Here is a 15,478-nt window from a genome sequence, read left to right as displayed (position 1 = left end):
GGTGATGAAATTAAGCCTCGGTGCTTGTGCGAGTGTGTATGTGTGACGGCATGCATTAGTAATTAAATAGTTTTAATCCATGCTGAAGAGTGTCTTCCATTAGAGAATGAGCAGCCTCTCTGCAGGGTTCCAGTCAACTGACACACTTATCCTTTAGTCATACACACACACTTGAACATGCACACAGGCACATCCAAGGAAATCATGAACCGAAGAATAACAAATCTTGACCACATGCTGTTCCCAAGTGTAGGAATCATAGTCATTGTTTAAGAAAGAATATGGTAACTAAACTTGACTAAGTGCAATTTCTAGAGAAATTGTGTGGGAATGCTGAAAGCTGAATAATAAGAGCCGAATGCTAAGATTTGAATGCATGTGAAATGCTTATGAAGTAAATTGAAAGATAAATTATGTGAAAATAAAAAAAAAAATTAATTGTAGAAAATCAAGTGCAGGTGGGATTCAAACCATCGCCTCCTGTTTACTGGTCAATGCTCTGCCGCACTACCCACTGAGCCACAGTGGACTTGCTGTTGAAGACGAATGCTAATATCTGAATGCATGTGGAATGTTTGTGGAATGCTTATGAAGTAAATTGATAGATTAATTACGTGAACATTACTCATTATAAATTGTAGTGAAATGATAAACGGAAAAAAAAAAGTTGAACTGCAACCAGTCTAAGACGTGATTCGAACGTACTAAAATGTTTTCCATGTGGGATTCGAACCCATGTTTTATGTGGTGGCAGTCAATTGCTCTAACCACAGAACTAAGTGCCTTGCTGATGCTCGTGGCACATGGCGTGTTTATATTTAAAATTGTTGTGCAACGCTGAATGAATAAAAGCTGAATGTTAGTATCAGAATGCATGTGGAATGCTTATGAGGCAAATTAAAATGTGAAAATTACTCATTATTAATTGTAGTTGAATGATAAATGATAAAAAGAAAAGTTGAACTGCAACCAGTCTAAGGCGGGATTCGAGCCATCAAATGGACTCAAATGTGGTGCCAGCGGGATTTAAACCCAGGTTCTCTGCAGGCAATTGCTTTAACAACTGAGCTAAGTGACTTGCTGTCGCTCATGGCGTATTTATATATATATTTTTTTGCTTCAAGCGGAATGGGTATATGCATTTAATCATTTCAGTGAAATTATAATGCTTTTCTCCAAATGATAGTTGGTATACTATATATATGTATATCACTTAGCATAATGGCCATGGATATATTTGCAATGTACAGTTGGAGGTGGGATTCAGACCCGTGACCTCCTGGTTACTGGACAATGCACTTCACCAACTGCGTATGAATGGAAGTGGGCGTGGGAAGTAGAAACATTTTAATGTTTGTCCCATTGAAAATGAATGGGGAAAAATGTATACAGTATTAAACGTTAAATTGTGCAAAAACTAAGTAATGTGGAATTAGACGATATATTCCCAGGTAGGCGTGAATTTTTGAAAGTTGAAATGTCAAGTTGAAATTTTAACAGTGTAAATGGAAAGCATTATGTGGGAGTTACTGCATGGCAAAAGAGTGTGGAGAACAAAATGCTTTAAATAAGTAAATGCTCCACATTCTGGGTGTGATGCCCAATTTGGATTTTTTGTTAAATCTGATCTTTTTATGTACGGTTTACATTACAAAAACAAATGCGACATCTAATCTGAACGCAATGCGCCGGTGATGCGACTCGCATGTGCAAAGAGCATACGTCAAGTGACGTACACCCAAAACAACGTCACGTAAAGTAACCCGACTCGCAACGTTTTACCACCAGCCAAGCCGCCGAAGCGACTTTCATCAGTGTTATATGCAAATGTTGCTGTTCCAACGCACGCTACAGATTGGTCGACTGGTGGACTCGTTTCGCGGATGTGTTAGGATTCATGTGTCTTGTCTGCATACATTATGCAAATTCAGCTGTGCCAAATGCTCGCGCTCCTGGTTGGTGGACTGTTTTCACGCTCGCTCCTGGTTGGCTGCTGTCCTCGGCTTCCTCGTGCGTCAGTTTTGAATGTGCTGTTTACAAACGGCAACAAAAATTCCGTCTGACTTATTTTTTCATCTCATGTCGCCAGAGTAGCGAGCTTGGAAGAGGTAATAGAAATATTTGGGGGAAATGAGGGGACACTCCTTGACCTCATTTCATCGCCGTTCGTGATGAACCTTCTGCAGGGCTGAATTTCTATCACCACATATGTCAACTTTAAGCTTCATGTTTCAAGTGTGATTGAATTAAAGACAAATAAAAGTTTAACACTGTTACTCAAAACAATAGTGTCAGTAGTCTCCCTTCCAAGTACTCTACTCTCTCCCATATCAGGCTTTTAATGACGTATGAATCGGATGCGTGCGGATGAGCGTTCACAGTGCAGACGCATCGCATACATATCCGATACAGATCCACCTACGAAAGAGGCCCAGGTCGGGTGTGAAAAAATCGGAATTGTACCATTCACACTGCATGAAAAAATCGGAATTGAGCTGCAGTGTGAACGCAGCGGCCTTAGTGTGATTAGAACACAAAGAAGGGTGTCAAAACGAAGTATGGTCCAATTATACCATTATACGCTTCGCAATTTTTGGCAATAAAGGACAAAAACAATCATAACAAACATGAAGAATTAACAGTATTACTTTACAGAAAAAAAAGGCTTCAAATTTAGGCTAGAAGTTATGTTTTCATTGTCTTTTGTTGCTTGTATGTATGGGCCAGTATCACATTTTCATGGTATGATAACCTCGAGCAAAAAATATAGCAGTTTAATGGTATCTCGGTATTGTAATTACAGCTCTAAAATGTATTATTTTGGAATGTGTGTGTAGTCCGATCGCTCTTTTCAAATGAGCGCATTGTATTTTATTTTTAAACATTGATTTTTTTTAAATGTAGTACACAATTAGCTACTTCTCTGCTGTTTGCTAATTGGTTAAATAATATGATTTGATATTAGTCATGCCAGTTAGCCATGTTATCAGCTTTGATAGCAAGTCCATCATATTTATTTCACCAATTGTAGACACGCTAACTTGAGTTGCTGATTTCAAACCTTCCTTTGAAGACATTCTTATGTTAATATTTTAACGTTATGTTTAATCAAACTGAAAGTACCGTATCACTTCCTATCACAGTCACTCTTCATAAGCAAAAGCCGACTTTTTCGACAAGGCGAAATGTAGGACTTGCTGACTGCTTGCACCAATGTGCACTGCTAATACTGCTGATGGAAAGTTTTCGGCCTTTTGAAACTGTGACTTTTTAAAACCATGGTATACCTTGAAACCAGTAACCGTCCCATGCCTAAAACCCACAATATCGTCACCATAAAACTTTGCAAAGAGGTAGCGCATGGCCAAGGGATGACGCCATTAAACTTAGGTGTAGATCAAGGAAATTGTTTTCAATTCTTCTTGTTGCAATTGATGTGAAGCAGGACCCACCAGATCGCTGTGCGGAGCAAAACGTTTGATCTGTATCCTATGTAGTGCAAATTACTGCCATTTACAGGAACTAGATTAGATTAGATTAGATTAACATTTTATTATTATTATTATTATCAGTGTTATTTTATGTTGTAAGAGATCTGCGATCTACCTTTTTATCAGCTCAGTATATTGTTAAATAATTAACCTCACTTTTTATTATCTCCACTTCAGAACCAGCGGGAGCAAAACTACACCGTTTTGAAAACTCGCTCCAACATGATGACCGTGGATGGGCTCAAACCAGGCACCACCTACGTGTTCAGGGTCAGGGCCCGAACCGACGGTGGATATGGGAGCTATGGTGGAGAGATTGAACTGGAAACTAGCCATGAAGGTACAAGGACATTTTGAATTCAAGCAACCCATCAATCGTACCTGTCATCATTCACAGTCTTGTGCAACACAAACATGTGAATGCAGAGACAAGGAGGTCAAAGATGAAGTGCAAACAGTGCTGCTCAATTATATCTCTGTGGTGTGATTTGTTCCTGCTGGAGTTTAAAATCAATCCAGTGGATGGTTATTAGATAGCTCACTTTTCATCTCAATGGCTTCTTCAGTTCTCTTGTCATCTGGATATGCAAGAAGATTTATTGGATAAAAAACTGAGGAGCTTGTAAGCTTGTAAGGAATATGACGCTTGCATTTCTTGGACTCGAAAAGTCCTTTACCAAGCAAAAGAAAAAACATTTCACTGTGCCATTCATTTAGCATAGGATGTCATACAATATTTTGACTCTCAAGGATGTCTCGGCCTTCGGGGGTGGAATTTGGTGCCGTGCGTCATAGGGCAGGATAAAGACCAAAAACACACACAAATGGCTGAGTCAACTCAATATCGCCATAAGGTGCCCTTGAGATGTCCCCATTACACACACAAAAAAACGTTGAGATTTCCCATTAAACTTCATACAGTATTTGTTGTATTGTATAAAAACATTATTCTGTTACAAACTCAAACTGTGTGAGCTTTTTGACAGGGTGGACATTTTTGGTTCATGTTTGTATTTAGTGAGCACATGTTCATTTTACAACACGATGCACTTAGCAAGCTGACTATGATTCTTAAATTTCCCATTTCTGCAATGTTGAGCTTGATAGCGTCCAACTACTAAGCTAATTAAATTAAAATTAGGAAACATCTGTGTAAATATTTACATTATTGATATTTTACTAATAGATATGCACTATTTCTGCCCCCATTGAAGAAAGACAATGTTGGATACTGAAAACATCCGAGGGGTTCTTAAAGTGGCAATTAGCCCATCATGAAAGTATAGACATATGCAAAATACCATTTTCAATATGATTATGAAACTAGAATATACATGATCAAAATAACTCATTTTTATCAAATAACTTGTGGACAATAAAACACATACAGGTATATAAAAATATCCAAATCCATATATGTAAAAAATATTTTGTACCAGACTTCTCATTGAAGTGGTGTGCAAACTGTTTGACGCTTATAATAAGACTTGAGAATTTCATTATTCCGCTACATTTTCATTATGGCTGAGTGATTGTTATGAGGACAACAAAGGCACTTTATAGTAATATTGACTCGGCTAAGAACAAAACAAATTACTCTGAAGTGGCCAGTACATAAGTCTCATTGAGAGGTACCGAAATCAAGGAAAAGAAAAACAACAACAGAAAAAACGACTGTTTTTCATTGGAGAATCTTCAGTAAAAATGTATTCATTATTACTTTCATCAGTTTCAATTTTTTTTACTTTTCTTTCATTCTTTAACAAAAGGGCAAACATTTATTTCATGTGCAATATATATTAATATATATATAACTGGCTTTCTCTTATTTTTCTTTTGTTCGCTGTCATTCACTTGTATCGTCATTTCGTCATGGGCCAACGATTTTCTTGCCATGGAGGCCCCATAATCTGCTCTTCAAAGTGCACATTGATTCTCAGATGGCCGGGCATAGAGGGCCATAAATCTCTTAATGTACAGCAGTGTGGATATAGATCGTGCGGCATACTGTGGGAACACATTAGCCTACTAATCAGTGAATAATCAATGAATTGGTTTTCTTCTTCTGCTCTGCGACATACTGGAATGCAAACAGCAGGAAAATGTCATTGCCAACATGTGCACTTTTTCACTGTGCAATTCACAGACAAGTTCAGTGCTGTATTACACAAAGTGGACACTTGATTAGGTACATGAGCGAAACCAAACAAGACCCAGAGCTGCATGTGCTATATACACATTTATAGTTGTTCTACGGCAAGCAGATTCAATATTTAGATGCTGAGTTTGACTATGCAATTAACCATTGTAGATATCAACGTCTATCTCACTACCATGTGACCATATGTCATTTCACAAATTAAGTTGCTTTTGCTATTCACGTGAATGTGGTTTGGCATTACAGATAGAAATGTACGCAAAGGACTCTGGTTGGTGGCCCGGTGGGTGGTGGGTGGTGTCTGGTCGGTGCTGGATTTCACTTTCCTTTCTTTTCTTTGGTCCTTCCTCGGGTCTCCTGACGGCCTCACGACTCTGGCCTGGAAGTGTTCGGTTTAGGTGAACGGTATGGGATTTTTAAATAGTTTTTAGGTGAACTAATGAATATACACTCACACGCACGCACACACGCACATACACATACTCACCCACATACAAAAAAAAAAGAAAAAAAAAAGAGAGAGAGCAATGATGATGATATGTCAAATCGGTAAAATTACCAAATGAACAATACTGAGCTCTCCGGGGAAAAAAAGAAATGTACGCACATGTCAATGTGCAGTTGTATACACAAGCAGGTTTGTACATTTTTTTCTTTCATAGAAGTATATTAACCTATTATTGTAATAATGAAATAAGTCAAAACATACAAATAATAAGGGGTAGGACTGGATAAGTTTGCAACTTCTTCCTTCTCCCTTTCGGACATGTAAGCCGTGACTAATGATGCTACTAACGAAAACAAAAAGAACCAAATCACTTGCAGAGATCCGCTTGTGAATAATTTATATCTGCTATTAAATTGTTCATATCGATAATTCCAGTTCCAGATGCTGACTCTATTAGTTTTTGTCTTCTGACACAGATATACGTGATTCACATAGCAGATATCTGAAAATGGCTTAAGATATCTCTTCATGACAACCCCCCTCCCCCCTCATACACATAAATGGTTAAAGTGATGTCATTTATTCTCAGTAAACTGATGTTGCAGATATCTGAAATGCTAATAATGCTAAGTTTTTGCCTGAGCAAAGGTGAATGACAGATATCTGCAACACATTCCAATGCATATTATATGTTAGGAGGGCTTGCCATATAGTCACATCGTGCACGTGTCCCTAATTATGTGTCCAGTGAGTGTGCACGAAGCCAAGCGCACTTCAAAGTCACCAATGTTAGCAAATCATATCAATGATATTGATTATTAAAGAATATGTGTACCAGTTAAATGCAACAGATCACTAACCGCACTTAATTGAGGGAATTCATTTGCCAACTCGCGCTCAGATAAGCCAGATACATGGGATATTTGTTGTGATTAATTGCTCGATCGGTGTGGTGTAGAAAAAAAAAAATCAATGTGTCTGTAAAGTTGTGGCCGGTAGTCTTGTTATATGCAACGTTGGACAGCGCCGGCCCGAGTGGGAATTGCTCTCACGTCTTCTCTCGGTGCCTCACAGGCAGGCAATGCAAGAAGTGCTTTTCATCAGGAGCCTTGCTTACTATTCCATCGAGCGCCCTCGCTCGCTTTTATCACTTTGCTGCTGTCTTGTATTATTTATTCATTTGCAATCGCTGCTGCTGCTGCTGCTTTTATTAAATCTGCTACCCTCCCTCTGTCCGCTCTCTGCAGACGTCTTTGCTATTGGAGACCCCAACCAGACCACCATTCTGGCCATATCCATCGCAGGTGGCGTCGTTCTTCTCATCTTCTTGGTGACGTGCTTCGTTGTGAGCGGAAGGTGAGCCCAAACATTCAAAATGAGCGTTTCGTGGTAGAAGGCCATGTTGCTCTTTCCTACTTGTGTAATTGAAGCTGTCTAATCGCACAAGAACGTATTAACTGCACACATGAGCAATAACAGCCCTTTGGTCTTTTTTTTATATTTAGGTTTAATACTGAAGGATTACAGTACTGGTGGGTCAACCACGGCAGTGCATTTAACTTTTGACATTTAAGCCCAACTAAAGGCCGTGTTAGTCTTTCTGTGAAGAACACAAGCCGCTAAGAGCGCCTCCTTTCCATCTCAAGGAAAGCCACACGCGGGATGGAGAAGAGAGGGAGAAAATAATAAAATAAATACAGAATGGTGAGAGTTGAGAAGATGAAAGGAACTGAATTAGGCTCTCTAGCAGTGGACTAAAAGAGAAGGAAGGAGTGTTTTGTTTAAAGGTAGCAAACAATTTGCCAAATGTCATTGCTAAAACATTACCAAGATGACCAAACTCGGCCCAGAATAGCATGAATTCTCACAAAAAAATGCTCGTTGTGGTCTTGTAGAAGTAAAATGGCCACAGCATTCAAGCTAGGGCCAGAGTGCAATTTGTCTCTGATGATTATAAATAGCCAACTTGGCTACCACAGTTAAAAAATAATTGAGAGCTTGCATGCAAATTTGTCTTTCTTCTCAAATTTGACCCCACAAATAAACAATGGGCCGTGGAAAATAGCACCAAAAAGCTTGAGTAGGGATAGGCAATACCAATTAGGGATATTCGTATTTTGACGAATATCGTATCGGCCTTTAAAAATATTTTTTTTTACAAAGTGACGGTCAATAAAAGAGCTATTTAAAACGGTGTTAATATCAGGGAGCTAAATTTTCAGTTAACTTTATAAGAGATGCTGCTGACCCTGGGAACGCTTTGGATTTTTTGTGATTGTTTGAAATTATTCCAAAGATAAGTAAAAAAATTACTTTTCAGATATGGTATTTCGAAATTTTGGAAAACTTTATTTACTGGAGAAATAGGCTATTTACTTAAGTTTTCATTCAAGTTTATTTAGACGCACTGATGATCCTGGGAACTCACTGAACTTTTTGTTAGAATTTTAAAACAAGTATGTCTATTGTCTAATTAAAGAATAAAAAAGTGATCATTTTGCAAATCTGAAAAGGTGTTCACAAAGTTCAGAAATGCAATTTGTATATATTTTTTTATTTCACACCAATATTTATTGCCCTTTCACTGAAAATGAATATCGGCTTCAAATATCAGTTATCAGTCTCCTTCGCTACTAATAATCTACAGTATCTATCTCTAGTACCGATACCAGATACTGATATAGTGGATACTTATTTCAAGGTATCGGTATTCACGATAATACCGGTATCGTTTTACGATCAATAACTAGAAATTAGAAGAACAGAATAATTTGTGCGCTGTCACTGTACAGGGTCTTTTCGTCCATGCTTTGTGCTGTTCTGCTTTTAACTTATCACTCTCATTATAATCCCTCAAGGAGAAAATTCAATTTCCACCCTGCTGTATATTTTGTGTTGCACAGACACACACAGACAAGCATGCAAGGAGAGATGCAAGGAGAGGCGTGCAAACAGTTCTGCATCACTTGAGCAGAGGGCTGCCTTGCTCAAGGGCACCTCAACAGTATGGGAGCCAGCAAGCAGACTAGGATCTCTCCAACAACCAGTTACCATTTTTGTTTGCAATAGGGCAATAGCAAATCCTTCCAGATGAGCTCCTTTTGTTGGGAGAGGAGGGGGCACTAAGATCTTTTGAAAAAGAGCTTCAGGTTGGGATCAGTCAAGAAATCTGTGAGGTTGGCAAAAGAAAGGGATGAAAAAAGGATGTGTGGAGAAGGTGCATTAGCAAATGAGAGGAAAGAAGGGACAAAATGAATAGAAGGCAGATGGAATGAATTAAGAATGAGAGGACGATGAGGGTATGAAAACAAAGAAAGAGAAAGTCATGGAAAAAGAGAGGATATGAGAAGATAAGGAGGAAATGAAACGACGAGAGAATGAAAACGACACAAAATGAAAGATGAGCATTGGAAAGAGGAATGCATGGAGATGTGAAAATGAATAGAGAGGAGGAACAGTAAGAAAAAAAAGAGGAAGAATGGTCCAGGAGCTACGATAAGAGAAGGAAATGAAAGTAAAGTAGGATACGATAGAGAAGTTGAAAGGATGAGGAGGAAAGAAAAACAAAGTGCTGTGGCGCCTTAAGATATGAGTGACCCGAGTTTTTCACTATGGCGTTTGTTCCAAGTTTTTGCTTTGACATACGAGCGAGTGCTGTAGATGGCAGTGAACTCAGCTCACTTCGCAACAAGCAGCAAGTTTACCATCAATCGAAACATCAAACAAAAATAATGACGTGCATTTAAATCAACCGCATAACTTTGCATTGAAGGCAAGTGTCCTGATCTGGAATGTCCATCATCTCCCATCCAACGGCCCCACTACACTGATTAGTTTTTGATCAGGACTAGACATGCGATTCAGGGCTAAAATAGTTTTGGACTTTTCATTATAGTTGGGTTTGACATTGTTTTTTTAGTTGTTTTTTTTTAAATTCAGTTAGACTTAATTAGTTTTTAGAGTCAATTTAGTTTGTTTAGTTTGTCATATTTTTTGTATAAAGCTGTATTTTATGTATTTATTTATTTATTTATTGTATCTGAAGTAAAATATAGTTTGTTATTTATTTATGTTTGTTTTATTTTATTTCATTAATGATTTTTTTCGGTTTAAGTAAAAATCAAATTAAAAAATAATACATCAGATTTATATAGCACTTTTTTCGGACACCCAAAAATGCTACACAATGGATATGTTTTTCATGCACTTACATCTTCACACTCTGGTGGTGGTAAACTTTATATGTAGCCACAGCTACCATGGGGCAGACTGAACTGTTATGTTGTTTGTTTTCATTTTCATCCTCTGCGAATAAAGGCTAATATAACTGCAGTTAGTAGAGTCACTTTCAGCAGTTGTGAAAGTTTTCTTAAGTTTACAGTATAATACGAGTACGTCCCCCCAGGGGCCAAGTCGCTAAAAGGAGCTGCAATAAATTAATCATGATGCAATTATTAAATACTTTACATTCTATTTAAGTAGTATATGTTATAAAGTACAATGTTTTAGAGTGCTATTTCTTCATTAAAACACATTACAAAAAGTTTTATTGGAATTTTGGGGGAGGCTGGAATGCATTATTGGCATATTAATAAAATCTAAGACAAGTGCTTTGACCTGCGAGCATTGTCACGGGAAAAAAAAATGCAACTCATGTCTGTCTCAAGGCACCACTGTAACTGAAAGTAACGGACATGAAGAGGAGGATTATGGGAAGAAAAGGACATTAAATGTTATGGGAAAATGAAGAAGAAAAGGGAAAGAAAAACAATCAGTATTGAAGGGGGAAGAAAGATGATGAGGATATGAATGCATGGAGATGAGAAAATGAGGGGACGTGGTGAAGAAAGGTGACAAAAGGAAGAATGGGTGATGAGAGGTGAAAAAAGGAAAAGAAAAAGTCTATAAGGAGATCAAATGGGAAAAGTGGCATCTTCCTTTGTGGGGGCAGGGTCTGGGGACTCTGGGGTGGGCTCTCCTATCTCTGGGGTAGGGGGTCGCTGGGGTGGTTGGAGGGCTCCTCTGTGGCGGGGCCCCGGGGGGGGATGGGATCGGTCCGGAGTTCCTGGGGGCTCTGGATGTTGTGGGGCTGTCGTGGTTAACACGCCTCTACAACATCTCATGGACATCGGGGGGCAGTGCCTCTGGATTGAGGACCGGAGGGTGTATTCCAACTATAGAGGGATCACACCCCTAAGCCTCCCTGGTAAGGTCTATTCAGGGGTGGAGAGGAGGGTCCGTCGGGGAGTCAGAACTGGAGCGATGTGTGAAGCGGTTGGGATAAAGATCAGCACCTCCAAATCCGAGACCATAGTCCTCTGTCGGAAAAGGGTGGTGTGCCCTCTGCGGGTCGGGGATGAGATCCTGCCCCAAGTGGAGGAGTTCAAGTATCTTGGAGTCTTGTTCACGAGTGAGGGCAGGATGGAGCGGGAGATCGGCAGGCGGATCGGTGCAGCGTCTGCAGTGATGGACACTGTATCGGTCCGTTGCGGTAAAGAAGGAGCTGAGTCGAAAGCCAAAGCTCTCGATTTACCGGTCAAGCCTACCCTCAGCCTCACCTATGGTCACGAACTGTGGGTCGTGACCGAAAGAACAAGATCCTGGACAAAAATTAAAATCTCGTAGAGTAGAGTAGAGTAGAGACGCTGCTCCTCCGCTTTGAGAGGAGCCAGCTGAGGTGGCTCGGGCATCTGGTTCGGATGCCTCCTGGACGACTGCCCCTGGAGAGGTGTTCCGGGCATGTCCCACCGGCGGGAGGCCCGGGGATGACCCAGGACACGCTGGAAAGACTATGTCTCTCGGCTGGCCTGGGAACGCCTTGGGATCCCGCTGGGGGAGCTGGTTGAAGTGGCTGGGGAGGGAGAAGTCTGGGCTTCCCTGGTAAAGCTGCTGCCCCCGCGACCCGACCTCAGTTAAGCGGCAGAAGATGGATGGATGGATTGGTTGGAAAAAGGGATGACATCTGTGACATACTGCAGTGTGTGAGTAAGTTTAACCTCTATGAGCTCTAACTAGATTAACAACAGGTTAAGAACAACACACACCGATGCACGTGCACATGCGAACGCACACTAACGAACACACGCTAAAAACATTAGTATTGATTGAGGTGATTGCTTATCAAGCGGAGTGCTCTATTCACTGTTGAGTCGGAGCGATGTAATCAGGCTAAGACTTGCCTCTAAAGCACACACAAATAAGTGCACTAACATACACGCATGTTTCATTTACAGATCACGTCACCATTTTTTTTTTAATCAAAGGGGAATTACTGTGTGAGTTTGTGCGCGAGAGACGTAAAACAAGCCGTTAAATATAGCACGTTTTGTACACGCGTGATGTGACACGCACGCATGCAGTCACACTCACACTCGGCTAATAAGGTCTCACATGCAGGCCGGGAGGTGTTAACTGAGTTTTACAGGAGGGTCGATGCGCTGACATCAATTTTAGGTCGCTTCCTCTGTCGCTGTCGCCCTCCATCTTCACCCTATTTAGACACGGGGACGCACCGGGGAGGAAGCGGTGTTGATTACCGCTCTCGATTAAACAGCATCTGTGCAGCTGTCAAAAGTTGTGCGTCGCGCGCATTAGGCGGGGCTTTGATTTGTGTGTTTTATGTCGGGGGAGCGAGGCGAAGATCAAAGCTGCATTGGGGAACCGAGAGCAGCAGCGGAGGAACTCAAATTCGGTAAAAAGTCAGTAGGGCTGAATGATTCTGAAAAATAATCTAATGACATGTTTTTGCCTCAATATTGCCTTTGTAATTGTGTTTATTTTTCAAGGTCTTCTTCCCATGTATCTTTTGAGAATCACAAGCAATAAATATTAGTCTGTATTACAGCAAACCACATTAGATGTATGATACACAAGTGTTTTGCTTATATTTTAGGCTTATGCTAAAATAAAGGCAAAAGAACCATGAATGTGGTTACTGATATGAAAGTTTTTTTTTTTTTTAAATCTACTTCAAAACCTACTAAGACTTGGACTTCTTTTGAGCATTCACTGTGACAACTTCACAATATTCTGTGTGGTGATCAAACAATTACATATATAATATACATTATTATTACTACTAATTTATACATATATACTTATACATGTTAGGGATGGGCACGGATCGATACTTGGTAGAAATGCATGATAATATCGGTGGCTGATAATTATCGGTAATCATCGACCAATTTGAGGTCATACAGATAAACCATTTAATAAAGAAATACGCCGATAATTATTGGCGATTATCGACAGATAAACCAGATAATAAAGAAATCCACTGATAATAATAGACATGCCACGTTGGTCCATCTGTTGTGTTTGTGGCTCAAGTTGTGGCCAACTCCTCAACCCCTCCCCTCTCCTATGGTAGTGTCACATATTTGTGACGTCATAATGTGCGCAATCTCGTGTTCACAGAAGATGCAGTGTGGGCTTTCCTTACTGTGTCTGCCCAAAATGTTACATTTTTTGTTGCATTTTAGAAATGACTTTTTGGTTTTGGCAAATTCAAAATTAGTTACTGGTTGTCTTTGCCGCCATTATCCTGGTCACGTGACCGTGATGACGTATCCCGTGCGTAAACGGCAGCTGCCGTCATTCACTTGATTGGGAGTTTACTGATGTAATGGGCAAGAAATAGACCGTATTCTATCCCAATTACTGCGCCAATTCTGATCAGAATAAAATCCTCAGCACGTCAGGTTTTATGTCGTTCCGTGTGGGAGTGGGGCGGTGGTGGGTGGCCTTTCCTAGTGTGAGCAAAAGCGTGCTTAGCCGACAACATGTAGCTTGGCCAAGTAGAGTAAAAGTCCAGGTTAGGGAACGTCCACAACTTACATTACCAGAGTGAACAATGTAAATGGTGACGTGACTGGTAATTTGAGCCTCTGTAACACAACTTGTTGACGCTCCCCAACTTCGACTCGCTATGAGCCGGCCGGCTGAATGAGTCGGCCAGTTTCATCCGGCTTTCGGCTGGACACAAATCTTTGGCGAGTCCTCCGTGGCTGTATTGCTTTTGAAGAAGTGCTTCTTTGCTATAGGGCGTAATTCCCCCTTTGATTGGTATTTGTCATGTGTTCCTTAGTTCTTCCCCTGTCTCGATATGTCTAATCACGTCCACCTGTGTCTCTGTTCCCTTCCCAGTGTGTGTGACCAATCAGTACCCTCAGCCTATTGTGTTCCCCAGGTGTGTCTCTTTAGTGTTGGTGTATTTGGGCCTCGTCCAGACGGAAGCAAAGCCGGCTTTGTTCCTGAAACAAATCTCGTACACACAGAAGCCTCTCAAGACTTGCGTGTGTCCAAAAGAAAACGCCAAGGACGTTTAACGGCTGTAATATATATGCCAAGTCTGGAGTGGCGCTGTAGCAGCCCCAAGCCTCTTCATCACTGCCGCAGCCCCAAACCGTGACAGTCTCAAAGCCATGATTCCTCTGTTTCCGGTCACTGATAGCCGTGTTCCAACACTTGCACCCCCACCCCTGCACCCCCCCAACCACGCGCTACCGTCCATCGTCGGGAGCGCGCAGAACGTCTCAACTCTGAAATGCTTCGGACAACTGAGACAGACACACTACACACTCGCACCCATTAGCGGGAACGCGCAACCGAGGGGCACAAAGGCAGAAGCGCAAGGATTGGGACGCGGCCCACACGTCGCAAACAGGAAACGGAAACAAAGCTGATGTGTGATAACCAGGAAATCAGAAGCCCTGCCTCCTCCGTGGCATATACCCCATAGTCACACCATTAGCGGAAAGATGAAAAACTGTCGAATGCTCTTCAGATGCCGCTCGGCTCTGACAAATCACACCAGTTACGCTTGTGTGGGTGCCATTATTGCTCTGTAAGCGCAGGCGTGGAAGTGTGTGTTTGTGTGCGAACTTGCCACTTCTGGTCCCCATCGGGTGGGGGGTGGGGGGGGCTTTGGCAGGCTGGCAGGTGTGAGTGGTAGGAGGCGAGCGAGCGACTGGCATAACCATGAATTCAGCAGATGGCCTTTCACTCAAAGTGCGCTCCTGCACGCCCCCACCCCCTCGGTCCTCACTTTCTCTCGCTCCTTGTTAAACATGTTACAGCTTCTGCCTCGCAGCATCTGTGTGTATCCCGTCCAGTGTGCCATCTAATGATTCTACAGTCTTGCTACGCAGTCATCTCCTGTGAATAGCGGAGGGTTTGTTTCCCTGACACACTGTTGTGTGTTAGCGATGTTTTAATTTGTTGATGATATTTGTTGGTAGGATCGGCAGCGGTGAAAAGTAGCCACACTCTGAATTTAATGATACTTGCTTAAAAGAACGAGTGCGGTAAGAGTCGAAGCACTAATTCAATTCCTGTACTTAAAAGTTACAAAGTACAGACTCAAGAATGTACCTCAGC

General features: G+C 41.1%; 1 protein-coding gene across 1 annotated transcript in view; it reads left to right on the top strand.

The window, feature by feature from the left end:
* Positions 1–15,478, top strand: part of LOC144044976 (ephrin type-A receptor 3-like) — a 145,095-nt gene that overhangs the window by 87,115 nt on the left and 42,502 nt on the right. The window contains exons 9-10 of the mRNA XM_077559721.1: positions 3,669–3,831; positions 7,345–7,453. Coding sequence (XP_077415847.1) covers positions 3,669–3,831; positions 7,345–7,453 — 272 coding nt within the window. The remainder of the gene's footprint in view (positions 1–3,668; positions 3,832–7,344; positions 7,454–15,478) is intronic.

This window comes from Vanacampus margaritifer, chromosome 2 (assembly GCF_051991255.1).
Source record: "Vanacampus margaritifer isolate UIUO_Vmar chromosome 2, RoL_Vmar_1.0, whole genome shotgun sequence".
NCBI classification, from domain to species: Eukaryota; Metazoa; Chordata; class Actinopteri; order Syngnathiformes; family Syngnathidae; genus Vanacampus; species Vanacampus margaritifer.
Note: the sequence above shows the minus strand (reverse complement) of the source record. Positions and strands in the feature narration are given on the sequence as shown.